Source organism: Neltuma alba, unplaced genomic scaffold (genome assembly GCF_004799145.2).
Source record: "Neltuma alba isolate B1F8T4 unplaced genomic scaffold, ASM479914v2 tig00011424_pilon, whole genome shotgun sequence".
Taxonomy (NCBI): Eukaryota; Viridiplantae; Streptophyta; class Magnoliopsida; order Fabales; family Fabaceae; genus Neltuma; species Neltuma alba.
In genome coordinates this window covers 479,338-502,293 of record NW_021636108.1, presented here as the reverse complement: position 1 = coordinate 502,293, position 22,956 = coordinate 479,338, and the positions used below count along the sequence as shown (strand labels likewise).

The 22,956-nt window shown below is 33.0% G+C and overlaps 1 protein-coding gene and 1 pseudogene across 1 annotated transcript; both read right to left on the bottom strand.

Moving 5' to 3' along the window:
* Positions 1 to 676: 676 nt before the first annotated feature.
* On the bottom strand, positions 677 to 3,355 carry LOC114713359 (EIN3-binding F-box protein 1-like; annotated as a pseudogene).
* A 13,120-nt stretch (positions 3,356 to 16,475) lies between these two features.
* LOC114713380 (uncharacterized) lies at positions 16,476 to 19,737 on the bottom strand. Its single transcript, XM_028898011.1, is given in 6 exon segments — positions 16,476 to 16,853; positions 16,949 to 17,015; positions 17,465 to 17,517; positions 17,520 to 17,560; positions 17,811 to 18,072; positions 19,523 to 19,737. Coding segments are annotated over 6 exon segments (504 nt in total). The 5' UTR covers positions 19,550 to 19,737; the 3' UTR covers positions 16,476 to 16,799.
* Positions 19,738 to 22,956: the final 3,219 nt, after the last annotated feature.

Sequence of the window (22,956 nt, the reverse complement as noted above, 5' to 3'; positions counted from 1 at the left end):
GCCTGCAAAAACAAGGACTCGATTTGGGGAGAAAAAAAAAAAACCCCCAAAACAGGGTTATTGTGGCAGACTACGTGTCGGAACTGCCCCCACCAAAGCCCTTGAATACAAGACACCAAGCCTTAAAAACTGACCTACACAACCACGAAGTCAAAGCTCAGAAGAAAACCCTAGGGAAAACTTAAGACAAGTCCCTCATCCCTTTCAAGCGTGGCAATACTCTTAAAAGACACGAGAAACTACACTGACATCAAGCTTTAAGAAACAATGAACTAAGCTTAAGTACGGACATAGAAGCTAAAATACTCATTATACATCATCCAGCAACACAAAGTAAGACCTCACATAAACAATGCATTGTCCACAAGTGGAGACCAAACCATCAACCAGGACTTGATGTCTGTATTTTTCAGGGAACCATAGCCTTAAAACAGTCTTGCTAGAGAGGCCAAAAGCGTTGAAACAAGCACTTCACGGGGAAGAAATGCCTGCAAAAAAGAGGGGGTGGGTAGTCAAGAAGGGATCTGCCACGGTTCACTGGAAAACAGCCAGGTCCTCAAACCGCCACCTAGTCCACTTGGGATAAGCATATCAGCCCAAAAAGTATGCCGAATGTCACCAGCTCACAGGCTTTGTGAGTTGACTTCATACAGTACTGTGTATTCTTGAGTTCTACTTCCAGTTCAAAGCCTTTTTCAATTGCACACCCTTCCCGGATCCGGCAGATGTACTTGTTACTATATTCATCAAGCCAGAATATCACATCTCCACAAGCTCTCCATCAATGACTCAATTTTGCTGCTTCCAATTGAATTGCAGTTCTGAATATTCAACCCCTCCAAGCTCCGGCCCAATTTTTTAAGGAAAGGGACACTCTTGTTTGATATATCATAACAGCCTGAAAGGGAGAGTACTTGCAGACTGAGCTGCTTGGCACTGGAAAGAACAGCTAAACCTGCATCAGTGATTGCACACTTTGACACATCCAGATCATTCAACAGCAGGCAGTCATTTGCAATTGCAGCCAAGCTTGCGTCGGTAATCTTCATGCAGCCATCGAGATTCAGCAGTTCAAGCGTTCCACCGTGTAGCCTTGCCAATGCTGAAACTATGTTATCAGTCAAGTTCCAACACCCAGCAAGGTTCACCTTGACAAGTCCTGCCTCACTGTTCTCCAAGAGAGGGAGAAGACCAGCATCAGTTATGCCATAAAGCCCGGTGAGATCGATGTGCTGAAGTTGAGGGCATAACTTCCCACCATAGCCAGGCTTGCACTACCAAAACCAGGGCAGTTTCGTATGGTAAGAGATCGGAGAGACGTGCAAGGAGAAAGCATAGATTCTTCCATATCTATATCTTTAATTCCCATACACTTCACAAGTGTGAGAGACTTCAACCTTGATCTGAGATCTGAAAGGGCAACAATAATCCCAGCCTGGGTGATTCTGCTACACTCCTCCAAGTGCAAGTTCTCAAGAGATCCTGCAGTCTTGGCAAATGCTACTAGCCCATTGTCAGATACAAAGTAACATTTCCGAAGGCACATCTGCTTCAGGCTGCAGCAACCTTTACCAATGGCCTCAATACTGGCATCGGTTACCCCTCGACAAGAAGTAATTGTAAGCGAAATCAATTTCTGCAGACCTTGAGCAACATCCATGACCCAAAAGCCCTTTTCACTGACATTTCGGAGGTCACTAAGAGCCAAATTCGTAATTGTCTTTCCATAATGGCCAATGACAGCCAGAGAAAAATCAGTAATGTTCAAAGACTGAAGCTTCACCTTTGATAGGTTGGATGCTGATGCTAACAGACTTGAAACTCCATGATCTCCAACAAGAGGGCAATCCTTGATAGAGATGCACCGTATGTTTGGGCAGAACTTTGCAATAGCCTGCAGTCCCTCATTCCAATCTTTAGACATGATTCAATATTTAAGGTAGTCAAATTGGGGCATCCCTCCGCTATGGCAATCAAACTCTTGTTACTAATAGACGAAGTCTGGCACAAATCAAGTTTCTCCAACATATGGCATCCTTTCGCTATCTCAATAAGGCCTTCATCCCCAACAGAAGACACATTCCATAAAGAAAGTGATCTGAGAGAAGGGCAGCCACGAGCAACGGCCGAGAGGCCAATGTTAGAGACCCCACATCCAGAGTTGTTTCCTTTGATGGAGAGTTTCCCCAGTCCACCACGGCCACTGGTCCCAACCACTACTGCAGCTAGTCTTACATCATTTGCTTTCCTTCCTTCCAAACACCTTGTAAGGTAGCCATCGTCTTCACTATCTTGATCCTCATCCGCCAGGCTCATTTCAATATCAGATGAAGCAGGCTTGCAGATTTCAGCTTTGCTGATACTGCTCATGAGCATAAGCCATCTCTTAGACACACCAGCGCATGAGGTCCTTTCTTTGCCAGTAGGGAGCCGTCTGAATATCTCAAATAGGCATTCATCAGGAAGGACTTCAATTGTAGGCTTTTGATCTTGCTCAGACTCAGGCTTTTCAAACATAAAGGGGGCACTGATCCGAGCTCGCTTGCTAGGAGGGCAGTAAACATCGAAGTTCGAACCAATAGCATATAGCCTACCCAAATCCATAGGATTTGGGCAAAAAGAACCCCCAGGATAGAGGTCATCATCACCTGAAAAGCCGGTTCACGAAATCAGCCACACAAAAATGGATCCCAATTATGGCATATTCAACCAGAAGCGTCCCAAATTTATCCCACTTATAATAAGATTTAAGCACTCGATACATATACCAGTGCATTATGTACTCAGTCACACAGAGAGAAGTAGATCCATTTTCCCCCTCTTCAACTATTCTTATTACAAGGGCGAGCTCAAGAGTATTCATACACATGCAAACATAGATATCAGCTCTTTTTTATCCCCCCAATCCCCCTGTTAAAATGGATATTAGCTTTTTTCTGAATTTAACACACTGTGTGCAATATATGGCTGATGCCATCTGGTAAAATGGAAAACTGACTCCAATAAAATCTATTAGAAATGTAATACGAGTTTTTTTCATCTAAACCACAAAATTCACAAGAAACTCGCGAAGAATCCAAACTTGGCAAACATGCATAAAAATTATCACCAGACATCGAAACCCGACCATTTTGAATGGATTCAACATTCAAGAAATCCGAAAGGCTCAGAAGGCGTACCACTGTAATTGACGAGGGCAGGCATGAGTACAGCAAGAATTCAAGCTCAAAAAACTGAAACCTCCCAAAAAGGAACACGACCAGGATCGACAGAAACGAAGCAGAGAAGACGATGAGAAGGTGAAGCAGAAGGATCAAGAACATTAGAGAACAGTAACCCCACAAGAGCAGGGAAAAAAAAAGAGAGAGAAGAAGCAGCTTTTAAAGAGATGAATGGAATGAATGAGAGGAAAGTTTTTATATTGGGAAAGGAAGAAACAGAGGTGTCGTCAACAGCTTCATTTCCCCTTCCCCTGTCTTACACAGGGGAATGCTACATGCATTGAACCTTTTCTCAAAACCAGGCCTTGAAAATACAATACCAGGAACCGCTTTTCCCACCTCTCTCTCTCTCTCTCTCTCTCAGGGGAAAAAAACAATTCCAAATTTCCAAGTTCAGTTTTTTTAAGCCCCTAATTATCCTATTATTTGTGTGTGGACTTTCCTGTTATACTTTAGATTCATGATCACCACAACCAAATTACCTTGTTAAGGCGCCTTTAGAACTTTCTAGCTCCATTTTTTAAGTCCACAACTTTTGCAGATACAATGAGCAGTACGTGCATTACAACATCTCCAAATCTTGTTTATTTAATCTAATGATGAAGTGCATGAACAAATCTGTGTCTCATGTACGCTGTTAATTAAGAAAGAAAACATCTTGTTGACAATTAACAAAATTTTAATGGTTCAGTTCAGTGTGCTGGGTTTAATCTTTTTCCAACTAGAGGGACATTTGGCAACTTGGCAGGATGGAGAATGGAAAATGAGATATTTGGAAGAAACACATTAAACAACTGGACAAGAGGGCCAAGTGTATGTCCAATGGTTCATCTGAATGAAGTTGGATTAACTGTATGTAGTCATTCATTTGGGAAAAAAAAGATTAAAGATACTTTTTTCCCCCCAAAAGGATAGCATGTATGACCTCCCAAGGCTAACAGGTTGATTAATTGAACGCGTTAGTTGACAGATACAAAAGGTTGCCGCATGTTTTCATATTATTATAAGTGAAAAGTCTGGGTAATTTGGTCCGGAATTCATTAGGACCAGTATACCTTAAGGTTTAAAAAGTTTTCATATTATGATAAATGAAAAGTTTAGATGAATTAGATTCGGAATTTCAGAAAAACTAAGACATACCTCAAGAAATTTGAATTCATAACTTTATGGGTTATGAGATAATTATTTATCAACTAAAATAATTTTTATTCATTATAGCAGGTTTTCATTTAAAAAAGTTAATTACTAACATTTTAGGATTCGATGTTAACTTTGTTTATTTGGATGTGCCTGTAAGATAAAAAAATCTACAATATATAAGTTTGGATTTTAGATTTCATATGGCATTATAATTCCTTGACCTCAACCAATATTTGTTAGTCTGTGTGCCCATGGTTTTGCTCTTGCGTTTTCGTTTCAGTTTTATCTAGAAGATTTTATAAGCTTTTAGCTTAATCTAAGGAAAAGCACTTAACCTAATGACTAAGAACCCGATTTTTTACAGCTAGATTGAAATTACCAGACTGATTAGAAAAATAGACAATACAACTTTTTCCAGATAAAAATTTAATTCCCTTTTTTTGGTTTGCAAATTTAATTCCCTTTTGTTTTTCCCCTCGTTGGGTACTTTTGTGTGTATTTTCTGGTGGATGTGCTGTTGTTGTAGTGGATCCTAAATCCTAGGATGTTATTTTTCGTTGGGTACTTTTGTGTGTATTTTTCTGGTGGATGTGCTGTTGTTGTAGTGGATCCTAAATCCTAGGATGTTATTTTCTTTGATTTTCTGGTTTATTTTTTGTGAAAACGAATAACGATGGGATGCGAATCATTGAATTTTTCAAAAGGAAGCTGTATCCTGCAACAGTAAGTGAGCTGCTATAATCATTAATTAAAACCAGATTATATATAATTCCTTTTTTATTATAAAATTACCTAGTTTAAATAAATAAAAAAATTATTCAGTGTCTTTAAAATTATATTATCTCGTTACAGATACCCTTCGTTGATTTAAATGTTCTTTCTCCCACACACACACACTATTTATTTGAGAAAAAGTACATATTTTTTTAAAAATATTAATTATTGTCTAGATTTTATAAATTATCCAAAAATAAGAACCACAGAACTTCTTAAATTTGTCTTATAAAAAGAATTAGAGCCTTGGAGGATTTTTTTTAAAATCAAAATAATAATTATAGGAAATTTCTAATGATTAAAACACCTGAAACATACTTTTACTTATTTTATTCCAAAAATAATACATTTATTTTATTTTTAAGTTTGAACATTTTTCATGAGAGATTAGTGTAAGATACGCGCACTTTATATTCTAGGAAAAAGGAGCACGCTATGTTTTATTTTATTTTATTTTTTTTCAAAAACAACTCAATCATCATTTACAAAAGGGCAAAACAAAAAATGAGGTGTAATTGATGATTTGTCTTTCTAACTTTGCTTTCAGATGCTAATCCCAGAATCAATGTTTCATCTCAAGTTAATTTGGTAGTAATTTTCGTGTTAGATGGGAAATTAAGATTGATACAATCCCCTATTGCCCTACAATAAATAGATTGGTATGACCTCCAATAACCATTTTCCGCAGCAAATTTGATTTTCTTTTGGTGCGATATGCAAATATGATTGCCAAAGTTAGAAAAGAAATAAACACTAAAAGTCCTCCTGTTTTTTATTATAAGCTTCAAATAATTAATTAACGAATAATAAACTATTAGTTCAAATTAGTTAGAAGCAATAAATATGTTAAAAATATAGTTTTGTTTCCAAATATACCCTTATAATAAATGAGAAAAAAAATAAAAAAATGTGTGGAGAAATGTGATAAAAGATAATATAATAACAGAGAGAGAATAAATAATTAAAAACAAAAGTGAGATAAATGCATTAAATATTAAGACAATTCTAAACTGAAGCTTATAAAATGAACCACTCCCCTTCCCAATTTTGAAGCTAATAAATAAGACCAGAGGAGTAAAATTTAATAATGGATGTTGATATGAAAATATCAATAAACTGTAGTTGATCTTTCATGAGATATAAATAATTATATACAATAGCCACACCAAATGTATAGAAAAAAAAATTAAAAAAATTAATTCATGTCGATCTAAATGGATCAAAGTGCAACAAAACGTGAGCCTTATCACACTAAAGTTTTATGTTTGTTGAGTCTAGTAACATTAACTATATTAAATTCGTCTAAAAATTAATGAGTTCACATCGTATTGATGGAACTGGAGTGAACAGAAGAGAATTATTTTTCAAGTTTTATAAAAATGTATTATTTATTAGTGCATTTTTAAGGGGCCGAATAGAGAGAGAGAGGAGGGAATGAACAAGGTGAAAGAATTTGAGGGTCCCCATCTAAAAGACTTTTTTGCTTAGACAATTAGACATTCACTGAATTTCAATTTCACCAGAACCCTCCCTTAATTCAATTATGGTGGGTCCATTCTATGGGGCATCAGAAATGCAAGCGTGGCTCAGAATAAAAGACATGGATCTTCATTCTTTCCTGATTTAAGAAAATGATAATATTTCAATTTTACACGAAATTAAATTCAACATATTCTTCATATATAGTTTCCAATACGTAACGCTGAATATTGAACTTCTCTTGAAAATATTAAATTCTCTGTCTCATAATGCAGGAAGATTATCTTTTATGGTACTTTCAAATCATCATATGAAAGCATAAGTTAAAAAAAAATAAGAAATTTGTACCACCCGCATTAGGTGGTTTTTCCTTCAGTCTTTGGTCCGAAAAAAAAAAAAGAAATTCACCGGCCATAGATTTTTTTGATCATCCGAACTAAATTTGGATGGTTATGCTTTAATATTTATGTTTTTGCCATTCAGACTGATTTAAAATACCGTCATATTTGATAATTGAGAAAACATTTTCAATTTTCAATAAACAAAAGTATCAATGATAGTATTATTTATATAAATATGTATATAATATGTAATCTTTGGAAGAATATATCTGCAGGCATACAAAAAAAAACATGTTTATTACTTTGGACTTCACGTAATGTTTGATTAGAGTTAAAGAACGAAAAATATTTTAGATGGTTTGAATTGTATTTAAACAATTTAAATAATGGATTAACAAGATAGAAGAGTATTAAATTTAATGGAGCATTTGATGACATTTTGTTTACTTCTCCGGTCCTAAATATAGGACCTATTTTGTAGTGTAATTTAATACAAAAGAAGTCATATATTTAGGACCGAAGGAGTATTTTTTAGTAGTATGGCTGAAATTACATGTCTCATTATATTTACGTAATTTTATGGGCTTTCACATTTTAATTTATATTTGTTCATGCTTCATTATCACATCGACCACATACTTAGAAAATTACGCGCCAAATAATTTTCGTTGACAAGTAATTAATTAAAAAAGAAGTGAGCATTGAAAAGTAAAGAAGCACAAAAATGATAGGGGGAGGTTAGGATCAATGAATCTCTCTCTCTCTCTCTTTTGGTTTTTTCCTTCCAGAAGATTAAGATTATAAGAATAAACAACCTGCCAACCCCTTTAACTTGGCTTTTTCCTTGCTTCAAGTTAATGTATAATCAGTTGAGGTAAATTGGAATGAAGGGAAGCTAAGTTTTGCTAATTCTGTGAAGACAAATGAAAAAATGAATGTGTGACATTGAGAGTGTTAATTTCTGTTTATGCCTATAATGGTGAGAAAATGACAATTTTTTATCAAGTTAAATAAAAGGAATAACGAGACTTTTAATACCTAAAATTCTTAATTATAATGCTAATTAAAGACCTTGTTTATTACATAAAAAATAACTGACAATAATGCTTCTACTGACATTTGAGTTGAAAATATTGAAAGTAAGGTTATTTTTTAATTTTTGTACATTCATTTGAAAAATGCTAATTCAAGCTTAGTTTTAAGAAAAACATGTGCAAGTTTTTAAGATGACCATCTTATTAGTTAGATTCAAGTATTATCAGACTCAATTAGAGATAGTTCTCTTTAAGTTATTTTTTGCATTTTATATATATTTAAACGTGTGAAACTTCATGTTTTTCGCTAACTTCGATGTCTGCCAGTCTTGTAAGGTTTCCCATGCCTTCCTGAGATTTTTATCCATTATTTTTAAATGTAATAGTAAAGCATCATGATAATCAATTGGAATGTTAAATTTTAGAATCTAGAATATGATTATATTTCTTACTTTTTTACTCTTTTTATAAGATATTTTCAATATATTTCACACAGGTTAAGAAAAATTTTAAATTGCATTAACTCTTCAGTCAAATATAACAACATTGTAACTTTACCTCTATTTATTATATACAATTTTTTTAAAAATAACTATCTATATTATAATAAATGAAAAGCAGAATAATACATTCATACTAAAAAATAAAATAAAATAATTTATAAATAAGACTAAAAAAAATTTCTCTTTATACTCTATGAATAAGACTAAAGGAGTATTAATTAGTGCCAAAGTGTCATTTTCCATTTAATTGTCTTAGTTTGTTGGCAAGTCATTTAGAATGATGCATCGCTAAGAAGTACACTTATTAATCGGTGCCTCGTACATTGCATAAGGTGAATAATTCCACCAAGTAATATGATGTCTTGGCCCATTTTATAAAACTTAGTTTATTTCAGGAAAATGACGTCAAAGAACTTATGCAAATTGGCAGCTATAGCAAGTGTATATTTAAGATTTAAAATTCCCCTCAAAGATTATTAGTAATTATAAGAACATAGTATAATAATAATTTTTTATTGGTATTTTCTAAAAATATCACTCATAAGAAAATATTTAGGTCAAGTTATTTAGCCATATATGCTTATGTGTTTTATTTTTATATAAGTTTATAATTAAATAATATTAAAATTAATAATTTATAAATAGAATATGTGATTACGCTTAATTGGAGAATTCGATATGAAATTGACCTGGGTATTGTACTTACTCATACTTTTTATAAAGTTCGGTATAATCCTAAAAACATTTACAAAAAAGAAAAGAAAAGAAGCCTGTTTGATTCGTGCTGATACCATACACGCGCAAAAGTTCACATGCATGTCACCTAAAGATAACGACACCTTGAGGTAGGTCCGACTGGTCGCAAACGGGAACGCAAGGCGCCTTCCTACCATATCATGGGCTTAATACCTGCGAGTGCACCTGGGATTAGTTGGCCAGTTGTGCTGGGATACCCTGAGGCAGCGATACCATCCTACTAAAAAAAAAAAGAAGATAACAACACCTTTCACAATCTTACATTTACAGTACCCCTGGAAACTACGTGTAGATAATCACCACCTCACGCCTAGTCGCCTACAATTTTAAATAGATTAAAAAAATTTATTAAGTTAGTTATTTATAAAAATATCTATTATTCTTCTTAAAATATTTCTACTAATTATATGTATTAATTAGAATTACTATTTAGTAAAACCTTTAACATATGCAGCTATTATAATGACTACTTAAAAAAAAAGATAAATATGAGAGACGAAATAAATTAAAATCTTATATTAAATCCAAATTGAATATTAAACTAGTTTTTATATTAAAAATCGGAAATAGTAGTAAACTATACTAGGCATGCATAATTTAATATACGCAATATATCAACGAAAATTAGCCATATGTGCACATAAAAACATGAAATATATACCGATGGGAAGCTAACTATGCGTGGGAAAAAATCATTAAATATAAAAATTTTAAAAATTTTATATTTATAAATTGTATTTGAATATTTATCAGTTAAATTTAATAATTAATGTTTATAAATCAGAATTTTATGTCTACAAGTCGAATTATGTTATTTATGAGTTAACTAAAGTTATGAGATAGAAGAAAATCATTTTTTGAGATTTTTTATATTTAATTTTACTATTTAGATCTTCAAATAATCTCATTTTTCAATTAGTATATATTTAAAATGTGTCTGTATATAGGCTAGAGCTAGACCGTTAGAACGAAGCACTATAAACGTGTAAAGTGATTAATTGCTGATTAATTTAAAACTGGTTCTCCTCATTTCCTTTTGACCATCGTTCCCCTCATTTCAATTTCAATTAAAATTTTTGTCTAACACCGCTACGATACGTAAATTATAATTTTCGAAATATGGTTAGTCTTTTTATAACGTACACTTTGTATATGTCTTAATTTTTTAAAATTATTTTTGCCTACTTTAAATATATGTCTTTGTATTAATTATCATACGTTGGCACTTTCACTCATTTTCTCCATAACTAAGTTATAATTTAAAAAAATATATTTTTTACATATACTTATTGTTTTTATCAATTTTAACAAATCTTTTAAAAGTTGCTTAATTATATGGGACCGCAAGGAGCAAATGTTCTCCAAATGAATGGAACCTAGCTAGCTAACTATGGTGTAGTGGTATAAGATAAATATTCTTATTTATATATATTAAAAAAATTAAAAGTGAAATGAATAGATATAATATAATGTCATATGCAAAGTGAGATGAATGTGAGGGAAGCGCACCTCTTCTCTTAATCTGACCCTAATTTGAGTATGCATAGGCTTTCAAGGCACGTCTCTGCTGTCTCTGCAACTTCCGTCTCATTACAACCATTATTCTATGTATCTAATTCATCATCCCCATTACTTATTTCTCTGTTTTTTTTTTTTTGAAGTTAGTGCAAAGTTTGGAGTTTGTCACTGTCAGCCCCAAAATTAAAAATCATAAAACATAAATTAACACTTTATTTGCAAAAAAAAATACGACTATTGATTGGCTATTATAGTACTACTTTCTATCCTTAATATATAATCGTTAGTTAACTAATTTAAATAGATTAAGAAAGTTTGTTAAGTAGTTATTTGTAATAAATAAATATTGTCTTTTTGAAAATATATTTACTATATATATTATTAGGTAGAATTATCATTTGATGGAACTTTTAACATGTGCAACTACTACATAGATTACCAATAAATATAAAGACAAAGTGTATTTGGGTTTTATATTTAGGACTAAATTGAATTTCAAACTAATTTTTATATTAACGTACATTACCAATTCATCAACTTGATCATAGTATATATGTGATTACACACACACACACACACACATATATATATATTCAATGCATCCAACTCCAATATGTTCAGTTGAACACACATACTTTTTTTTTTTTCCGACTCATTTTCGGTTCCTAGCTAGCCATCGCTTGGCAGAAAGGAAATACAGGAACAATAATGTATCCCAAACAGCCAATTAACCAACAAAAGATCATTGATTTTCCTGTTTAATACAATATTGTATTGATGAGGTAGGTTAAAACTAAAATTTTTCTTAAATCTTTACCTGATATAGTATATGAAATCACTTCTTCTCTATGATTAATTCAAAACCATGTGGTTTTGATCGGTCCCAATAATATTGTTTGCTTAAACAAATTAACATAACTAACTAATTCCATCAAAAACTGTTTCATATTCAAACCTCGAATGGATCACGATGTGAAAAGATGATGATGTAGTAATATAGGTTAGATGTATACGAAGCATCATGATACATGCGGTGCCGTTCATGAAGGCAACCCAGTTTTGTTACTGTATCGATCTTGTAATTACTTTCTATCTCACACCGTTGTCTTCCTTGGAACTTAGAGATTATGGATATTAGGTTTGAAATTCGCAGGTACATGCATGAATAATGAATATTAGACACAGGGCGTTGATGAGAGGATGAATATGATGAGAGAAATGGGCTCTGATATATGTATATCTGATTGCAGCAGCAGATAGTTCGGCCACATGCATATAAAATATGATCTGCGTCTACAAACAATGCACCTCACCTACTTCTTGATTCATTTCGCACTCCTCAAAGTATATATGTTTGTTTGAGTTGTTTATTATTCTCTCTCCACTTTGAACATTATACTCTCTCTCTCTCTCTCTCACAATATTGACCATTCTCATTAATAGATATAGTAATCTTTTTGTGCATGAACCAACTTCTCACAAAATGCCCCCAATTTATTGCTCACTCTTCGTCGATGCATGAGTCCTTACAAAAATATATCTATGCCCACAATTCTTGAATTTAGTTTCTTTGAAATTTTTACTCTCACAATATTCATGCACACCCATCTTACCCGTACTGCTAATAAATAATACTACCTCCAATCATTAATATAAGAGCTAGTTTAATACTTTTTACTCTTAAATATAATATCTCAATTTATTTTGTCTCTCATATTTATTTAATTTTTTTCAAGATAGTCCTTGTAACAAATGCATATATTAAAGGTTTCATTATCAAATAATGGTTCTAGCTCATACACATGATTAATAGGGGTTTTTAGAAAAAAAAACATCTATTTATTACAAATAACTACTTTAACTAATTTTCTTAATTTATTTAAATTAGTAATAAGAGGTGACAATTAATATGGTTTATTAGGTTCATTGTTATTTGTCTCTTAATTATTTACTTGTTTTAGTTTAGTTAGTAGTCTGTGTAGAATTTTGATTTGTGTCATGTTCATCCTTTTTTTTTTTTTTCTCATCTCTATATCAATAATCATGGTTTTGAAATATAACGCCGTCCGTAAATCAAGTTACGACATATATGAAACAGATTAAAACTTTAGCCACAAAAATAAAATAATTTTAAGAATAATGTTTTAGTTAATGCATTCTAATCACAAGTTCATCGTTTTTAATAAGAATGTTTGTCCACCTCATCTTGATCCACAACATTCATAGAATAATAATGCTACACAATTTATTTGCTCTCTGAGTGGGAATAATTTAATTATATTAATCCATGTTATATGCAGTTTCTTGATTATTACTATTACGTAATTTTATTAATTAATTTCTCCCTCCAGTCCTATTTATAAGCTTCAAATTTAGAAAAGAGTATGGTCTATTTTATAAGTTTCAATTTGAGATTTGTCTTAGTATTTAATGCATTTTTTTATGATTTTACCCTTAATTATTTATTTCTCTCATATCACATTTCTTCACACATTCTTTTTCATCTTTTTTTTCCATTTATTATAAGGATATGTTTAGAAATAAAATTACATTTCTAACCTATTTATTGCTTTAAACTAATTTTAATTAATTATTTATTATCTGTAAATTAATTATTTAAAATTTATAATAAGAACGAGAGGGAGTATCATATAAATGATCAACTTGGAGAATCATGACAGTGGGATTGATTAACTTGCCACGTGGGCCCCTATATAATTGCGCGCTAATCTCAAAACCATGAATCGCGTTAATGACTTTAATTACACATCAAAGTTCGCTAATCAAGTCAGATTACAATACAAGTGGGCAATTAATTGATAAAAACAAATTCACAGAAAAGCGACCTGCAAGTTGAGACATAACAGTTCCTTCCTCTGATTATAATTCCAAGTTACCGACATGTCGGTCATAAATAAAACATCCAAAACTTGGCTTCACCGTAATTATAATTATTTTTATTTTTTTTAAAAAAAGGTATTTGTCATTTGATAGAAGTAATTTTGTTTCTTGTTACATGTCTTTTAGTTAGAATTTTGAATCGAGTATTTAATACTAAGATTTTTTTTTCCTGTATTATCATGCGAGTAATTGACCATTATTATTACAATGTTTTTGGAGGTATTATACGAGGAACAAATTTGGTATTACTCTGTCTCTTGTTATAAGATCATTTTAACTAAATTGCGTGGTTTAAGAAAACAATTAAAATTAGTTTAAAACAATTAATATGTAACAAATGTAATTTTTTTAAAATATATCCCTATATATAAATGGATAAATATGAGAGAGTAATAGTGAGATAAATAAAAAAAGAGAATGTATTAAATACATTAAATACTCAGAAAACTCAAAGAGGACTTTATAAAAAGAGACAATACCACTCAAAAAATGAGATCTTATAATAAGGGATGGAGGGAGTATAATATAACATATTTTTAATATATATATTTAATCTGTGTACAATAATCTTATTCTTGACAGAGAAATACAATGAACGGAGGGAATTCTTAGCTAGGGTTTGGGCAGCCTAAAAGTCGTCAATTCGAAGCAACTATGGCCAAACCATTTAGTCCTGATTAAGCAATTAACGTTAATTCTGAATACAAATCTTAATCTATTTTATATCTCATATTATCATTCTTTTTAAATCAATTTATCTTGCTTCTAAAATGATATAGAATTAATAATTTATTATCTTTTTAATTTACACATATTAATTAACTAACTCCTCAGAAGAAATTACGTTGAAGTAAAATCTCTCAACATTTTTTTGTATCCACATGAATCAAATTCAACTATTTAAAGTCTACTCAGACAATATTGACTCTTTTATAGTCAATATAATCACCTTGTCGGGTGTGAACAAGGTAAGATGGAGAAGGGGGAAAAAGTGTACAATAATGTGCATATAAGATCCATTTGTAAAGAAAGTTCATGGCAATTCAGAGAAGTGACAATGAACAATGAACATCAAGCGGTTGGTTCATGTAACATACAAAGTCATGTTAATAATTAATGAAAGAATAGACTATTGGAGGCTTTAATGTTTTATATATGATAAAAGAATGGATGCCGGTGAAACAAAAGGTCAAGAAGGAGGCTACGTCAAATGTGTGTGTTTTGTTGAGGAAACATAAAACAAGCCCAGATTCAGTGTTAGTCTAAAAGTCTTCCATTTTTAATGATGACCCACTTATTTTTTAAGTCTAATTATGTGGGTTTCTGATTTGAACTAATCAGAAGTTGGAAATTTTTTTTGGATAACCATGCATTATAATGTGAAATCAGTGGATCACAAGTAATTCATCATATAAATAGAATTGAGTCTAATAGAAAGGTAGTTTTCTCACAACATACGAACTAAAATCTAAATTCCTATAGTGAATATACTTAACGATGCCTTGAATGAGATCGCCTTTCATATGAGGGTGTCTGTGCTTATAAGGAAAAGAAGACTCATCATATCTTGATTAGAAACATGATGAGGTAATAATGAGAATATGAATGTAAAATACTCTATATTCTAATTTCAAAAGCGTTGTCAAATAATAAACATGAGAGATGGTGATTTTTAATTACTCTAATCAAAACCTTACTTGAGAGAAAGATATGCTGTAACCTCCTGGCATCACATATGCTGCAACTTCTTAAATCAATTACCATTAGCTGCTCTTGGATGCACTTAATTTTCTGAACAACGAGGAATTTTAAACGCACCATTCCGTTAAAATAAATCGGTGGAGATAAATTCTAGTTTCTGTTTGTTGATAACGAAAAGGGGGGAAAATTATTTCATGTGATAGCCCTCGTAAGTATGAGGAAAAGAAAACAAATTTAGGTATTATTATCATTACTACTACTATTTTTTGCGATACAATTTAGGTATTATTTTGACACGGTAAATTGTGGGTTTTGTCAAAGATACGCTTGACGAGCCTGGATTTTCCTGGCAAACAACACAACCGTACAATAGTTGGGTCCAAGAAAGCGAAGCTGCGCCCAAAAAGTTGTCGCTTCCATCATCACATCGAATATTCAACAAAATCAAACCGAAAACTCAAAGATACAGAAAAGTCGAAAGTTGGGGCTGCAAAAAACGTTTAGGATCCAAGCTCAGAAGGACACCATTTTTGTTTTCTGTATGGAATTTCACAAAGCTTGAGCACGAAGAATTATGACTAGGCATGCTTTCACAAATGCGAGCCTCAATCTTCCATTTTCACTCATTTAGATTAATCAACATGCATAAAAATAAGTTTGAAGAAACATACTTGTTAACTTATTGTAATGTTCTGGCAACCATCGCGTAACGAGCCGCCCGCACATACCTATCAGTTTGCTGACTGGAAAAAATATAATTGATTTTTGTTCTAATAGTAAAAGAAGAAAATAGAAAAGTGTCATGCAGACCAAAGCCAGACACGCCTCTAGTGTCGTGGGAAAACATTCTGCAGTTCCCCTTTTGTTTTGGCCACATAGGAAAACATTAAGTTCAAAGGAAAAAGAATGTTTTCTTATCTTTTCAGCCACCTCGTGAGTAAGACTCACTTTACAGACATAATAATTAAAGGCAATAGCAGCAATTTCGGCATTCCGTAAATCAGATTTTAAGTTGACCATGATACACAGGCATGCACCAGTCGGCAAAACAATAAAGGATGGGCTAGTTTTAGACAGAAATACCAGTTTGGCCTCAGAAGAATGATCTGATTATCAATTTGATATGCTAAATTCTTTGTATCCATTCAGTACTCAATAGTCAACAGTATTATTTCATTCCTATTTCACCCTTTCAAGAGTACCAGAGTGGTACTATACAATCAGTGGAGAATCAAATAATTTACGGTCACGGCACCTTTCAAGGACTAAGAAAGGTAGGTTCTTGTCCTTCTGATATTACAATCAAAAGACAAACGTGTGTTTGATTCTTTAACCTTCTGTTCACATGTATGTACTAAAGCTTTTCACCAGTTAAAGATTGCATTTTAATAAAAAGAAAGTCAGAAGCAGCTTCGGTAGCCCCAATCAGTCTCAATCATACATCCCTTCATGCTCCCAAATTTTCACCAAGAATTCAACCATTTCCTATTTATTGAAAATTTCATCAGAAACAAGTAATTGTGCTATCTTGTCTAAAAATAATCTCAACAAGGAAATGTGTGTGTGTAGAGGATACTTACAGACAAAGGTACAGCCCTGGGAAAACGTTGTTTAGTCCCAAGCAAACTATCATAAGTTGCATCCCAGCTGCAACCAACAGAATGAGAATCACTGTGGGGCAAAAAAAATATTATTTCAGACAAAATATGCTTCCGTGAGCAAAAATATAGTAATTCGGTTTTCAGCTTTTCTCAAACAATGCGTAGAATAAGAGGTAAAAGAAACTTCAAGGGAAAACAAAGGTCAGCAAGAAATCATTGACATGAGCACAAGGTGTAGATTTTAGGGCTGGGGTGCAAACTAAAGCAGTGAATCAAGACGTGAATGGAATGTAAGGCTAATCAACCAACAAACCATATTAATTGATATCAGAAGCAGCAAACTTAAAAATCTTTGATGGATGAATTACATATTTATCCCATGATTTTTCACGACTCTAGTCAAGCCTGACCATCTTAAATGATCAAATTGTAGTTGGAGTGGGCTTGAAATTTACACTTTAACTAATAGGATCAGTGCCTACGCAAATGACATACTTAAGTTTGGGTTCTTGTTTCTGTTTACTCTGCTTCTTAGATCTGCTACCCTACCTCCAACCCACTGAATCCTGCTCTCATTCCAGAGAAGAAGACCTGCATCAAGCAGCAAGAGAGAGGAATTAACCTTTCTTTTTCCTTTAAAAAGAAAAAGTATTACAACTAACATGGTTCAACCACAATACACAAGAAAGCTGAAATTGCCCTGGATTACAATACCAGCATTCAGTATTGAGCAAACCAACAAAACATCTCATTTTACCACAAGTGACATGGAATAAAATTAAAAAAATATATCAGTAGCTGTGAGGGAGGGCATAAAAAAAAACAGTAATGCAGGATTTGCCTTGGTTCACAAATTCAGGATGGGTGCCTGTGGGAGAAAGTTCACTGCTATGATAGAAAAGTTGGTTTAATGTGCTGACAGAGGTCATGCTTCTTTGAGATTGAACAGTGTTGTAATCCAGATCACATGTGCTCGAACTCCAGAAACCATCTGATATGGCTGGTTTCCTCACTGTCTGCCCCTGAATTCTTAGTCCTTTTGCTGGCTCATCCACAGCTATAATTGGTGTAGGCTTCAGGCGACATCCAAAACAACTACTGCACTGTTGAAAAACAAGTTAAATAACAGCAAAACACAGGCCAATAAAAAATGTAGGAAATAGAAGAAAATATTTTGAAGTGACTATACTAGCCTCAAAAGATAGCAAAACCATCAAGGAAATTATGCCTGGAATATTACAGAAGAACCTGCTCATTATATTTCTGTTCTTAACAGCAATCGGAAGATAATAAGCCTCAACTCATTGCTCTCGATGTTCAATGCAGCCAAGGAGTAAGGGATTATCCAAATAATATTGTCAAAGAAGCGTAATGGCACCTACTACAAAAGTTCAACATTTTGCATCATTTCTCCAATTATTCAGTAAATAGTTTGGCATTATTAGAGTTGACATCACTACAGCCCCTTTACTTGATCCGCAACTTTCTACTTACTGCAATACGGATCGACAACACAATCCACAAGGATAGAAACACATCGATTGTTCTCAAGTTTAGGCCCATAATGTTTCTTCTCTGTCATTTCATAGTATTTTGTTGCAGTTGGATCTTTACTTTGCTATTCCGAGATAGGTAGTGATTAACTCACAAGAGAAGATGTACAAGAATATGTCCCCAAAAACAGGATGTATAAGATAAAAATTTGTCCAATTCAAGCAGCTTTAATTAAAAAATGTCTGCTGTAGGTGCCATATAATATACTGAATAATTCAGTCTTTCTATAGAAAATCTGACTGAGCAAACGCTAGTCTTGTAGTAATGGTAGTTATGCCACAGAATCAAGTTTGTTTAATTTAGAAAAGAAAAAGTTATCGTCTAATAGTAAAAGCAAACACTATAAGCAATGCTTATTAGCCGTTAATTCTGATATTCACACCTCTCCCAAAAATAAAGAGAGAAAATTTCTCTTCCGGCACCCACATTTATTTGTCCAATAAGAAATTTCATAATTTAATATCACTAACGAATCTGGATCCAATTTATCAACCAAAAACCTGATGAAGTAGCCATCAATCTGACTCCCAACGGTAGAGATAAAATCACGTCCATGTAGTTTGCCAAAAAAAAAAAAAATTACAGAAAGCAACACTTGCATAATGAAATTCAGAATACCAAATCTTTCAGCAGTGGCATAATAAATATTTATCCAAAATCACCCTTATGTTGCAGAAGTCAACGCGCGAGGAATAAAGAATTCCCACCGCCCCCCCCCCCCAAACAAAAAATTCCGAAGACAAATTTAATTCGTCGGTTTTGAAAAAGGAAATCAGCAAAAACCAGCACCTAACCAATAGCAGTTACCCAAATGCTGCCGCTTCTCCAGGAGTAAAATTTTTCCATTTTCGGAACCAAAACAGGACTATGAGCAACTAAGAACTCCGATACAATAAAACGACTTCCGAAAATGGGAATCTTCACAGCAGTGTTTTAGCTAATACCAGTCCAGTAATAAAAATGGAGGGCTCACCCTATGCAAGCAAAAAGGTCACTGACCCAAGCAGTAATCGAGCCACTGATCATCACAATATCCACTAAAAAATCAACACCCGCAGAACATGGATTCCTCACGAGAAAGGTAACAAATCCGTGAAACTGGGAAACGACGCAAGAGGATTATCTCCAAACGACAATTCAAAAGCTGGGTTGCCGTTGAGCTGCGACTTCTCTTCGTCAATCTTTTGGGTCTCTACTCTCCAGGCGCCCCACGCGAGCCGCTTTTTATCGTGCCTGCCGTAGGCTTGATGTTACGCTTCCCTGAGACTGCCGCCACTGTCGTTTAACGTTTCCTGCAACAAATACGACCATTAATAGCCGTTGTTCTCCCTAACGAAACTCCCTCTTTATCTAACCGTCGTTTACCCCAATACGCAAGCAAAGGTATTAAAAGACAAGTGAATCAATATTCAAATCACACCAACCATGTTCATTAATTCTCGTGTGCTGTAGCTTTTGCCGTACAGCACACGCCAATCTATAATTCTTCTGCTTCTTTGTTATGCCTCGTCGTTAATAATTCCCCGCGTTTTGCTATTAATTAATAATTAATAAATGTATATAAATAAATGTATTAATTATGTTTGGTATTGTGTAAAAATAAATATATTATTTTATGTATGTGAATTTTTCTTAATATTTCCGTATGAGTTAAATGGAATAATTATCTTCAATTTGTTTACTTATTTACTCTGAATTAAAATATTTCTGATATCTCATGTGGTGTGATATTGTTAATAATTTTAAATTTAGATACAAGTGATATATAGAAAGTGTACTGAAATATTATATCAAAATGTTTAGTTACATTTCATAATAAGAAGTGGTATAGATTTATGTATTATAGTGATTGGTTTGTTATTTAAATTAAATGGGCCCTACCTTGGGTCTGTGTGATGATCTTGACTAAGTCTAGGCCCAAAAAAAATCCAATTAGCTTCGAATTCGCACATTATGGGGCGAAACCGTAAGTGTGACACTATCTTAAATCGATTTCACCCCAAAATAAATCTCAAGGGGAATCAATCTTGGGGGCATAATGGGCCAATTTCGGCCCATTTATCGGAGAAAGCCCATAGCGCTTCAATATCCTAGCGACATGAAACCACTTGTGGCCAACTATAATAACCCCCAACCGCGGGTCCTTTGATTAAATTCACGTTTGTGAAGGTGAATTTTCTATCGAGATCATTGTTACCTTGCTTTTATTTTTAACCGTATGAGTTACTCCCCCGTTCCTTAATATAGAATCTAATTGTTGAGTTAGTTTTAGTCCTAAATATAAGACCCATTTATCATATTTATCAATTTTATCTAAATTACTCCTATGGATAATTCTTCAACCATAATCAAATAGAAGAGGAAGATGGGGTATTAAGAAAGATGATTATGGTATTTTAAAAAAAACATGTCATATTTCTTATAATTAACTAATTTACTTAACTTTCTTAATCTAATCAAATTAGTTAAATGGGTCTTATATTAAGGATCGGAAGAGTAACATATAGTTGGGTCAATGGCACAAAAATGATCAAAAACATTACACTGAGTGTTCTCTTCAATTTTACTTTACATCCTTTAACTGTTGCTTTTAAATCATATCAAACGGTTTTCTACAATTTTTTTGTTTGATGAGCGTCACACCAATTCATATTCATCACGAATCTCTCTCTCTTTTTTTTAACACAATGACATATCTATTTCAACATTCTCAGTTTACTTATCCTAAGTGTGATCAAATTGAATCTTCAAATTGTGCAGGGCTAATTAATAATATTCGAAAACAAGAGCAAATGGAGAACCATGTTAATTAAAACCGATAGATGCATACAGGGTAACGTAAAAAATGCAGTACATAAATGGACACAACCAGAGACATGTTCTGGGCATATTCCAGCATGAAATTAAAAAGAAACAAAGAAAAAAGAAAATTCAGATACACAGCGGAAGAGATGGCTTTTAGAAAAAGAAAAAGGGGAGGGAAAAAAAAACTTATCTGCAACCGGCATGGTTTGCAATTTTTGATTGGTGAAAGAAAGTAATTATGGTTGGTCAGAATTGACTGTGTGGTTGTGGATGAAGCACTGGCACTTTTAGAAGAATGATAAATTATGAAGGATTCGGGAAATGGTGGTTGGCATAAACGTTGATGATTAAGAAAGAAGACAAAGTTAATCACTGATCAATCATAGATAAGCACGAAGGAGTTTTATAATAATAATCGAGGCCTTGCTTTTGTTTACTATTTGCTGACGCGAGAGGAGCATACTATATGCCCTGTGTAGATTAAATTTAAACAGTGAAAACTTAATTTAATTTAATTTTTTAAAAATTATTTTAGTTTATACAGAATCTAAAATAGAGAATAATGTTTGTTCAAATGATTTTTTGTAATTAAAAACTTTAAATTTAGACGGGTGAAATTGTATTTACAAAATAATGAGGGATTAGATTAGTTACTCACACAGTAATGTCGACACGGAAGGAGCCCTCTCTTTCCCAGAAACTTCCTTTTTTTGTCTTTTATTTATTTATTTGAATTTGTGGGATTAACAAATCTTCAAAAGTTGGTGAGGTCACAGAAAAAGTGGTCCCAATTTGAAAGCTTGCACACGTCATCACCATTCTCCTGTGTCTTTGGCCTTTGCCTTTCCCTATGGCCGTAGGGATGTCACCTTCCACTGATTTCTTTTTTTAAAAAAAGAAAAAAATTCTTTAGTTAAGATTCAGTTGGCGTAGTAGATAGAACGATAACATGTCAGTTGAAATATGCGCAGCACATGGGAATATAAGTTTATTTCGCTTTAAAAATTTTAAACTTGATTTCACAAAATTTGTAAAAAAACAACTGAATTAAAGGAAAATAAAAAATTTAATACAACATATCAGAAATAACATTCTTGTGAAACTATAAAAGCCAATTCTTTTGGCCTCATGACCTAACTAGAGCTTATTGTAATTTTTTTTAATAAATACATACATTAATTTTAACATTATATTGTTAATCTCACAAGCCCAGACATCTAGACAAACAAAAACGAATTATATATATATATATATTTCCAACATGCTTTCTATCTTCAAACCAAACCTCTAATTAACTTTCGCGGTCTAAAAAACCTAAAATTATTGATATTCTCGAAGATTAAGTGTCATGGTTTATATAGAAAAGCATGATGAAACATGAGGTGTTAGAAGAAAAATGAGGGGATTATTTTATAGAGGTGATGTGATTCGGTGAGGAGGCTTTGTGGTGAGATGGATAAGAGAGGCCAGTTAGGTAGAGTTTCAATTCATACTTGGGTTTGATTGACAGTAACTTTTTCTTTTGTTACACAAGATAATAAGATTCGATTCGGATCAATTGCACATCATCATTGCTAACGTGGAAAACAAAACCTTATTCCCCCCCCCCCCCCTTTAACTTCATTCAG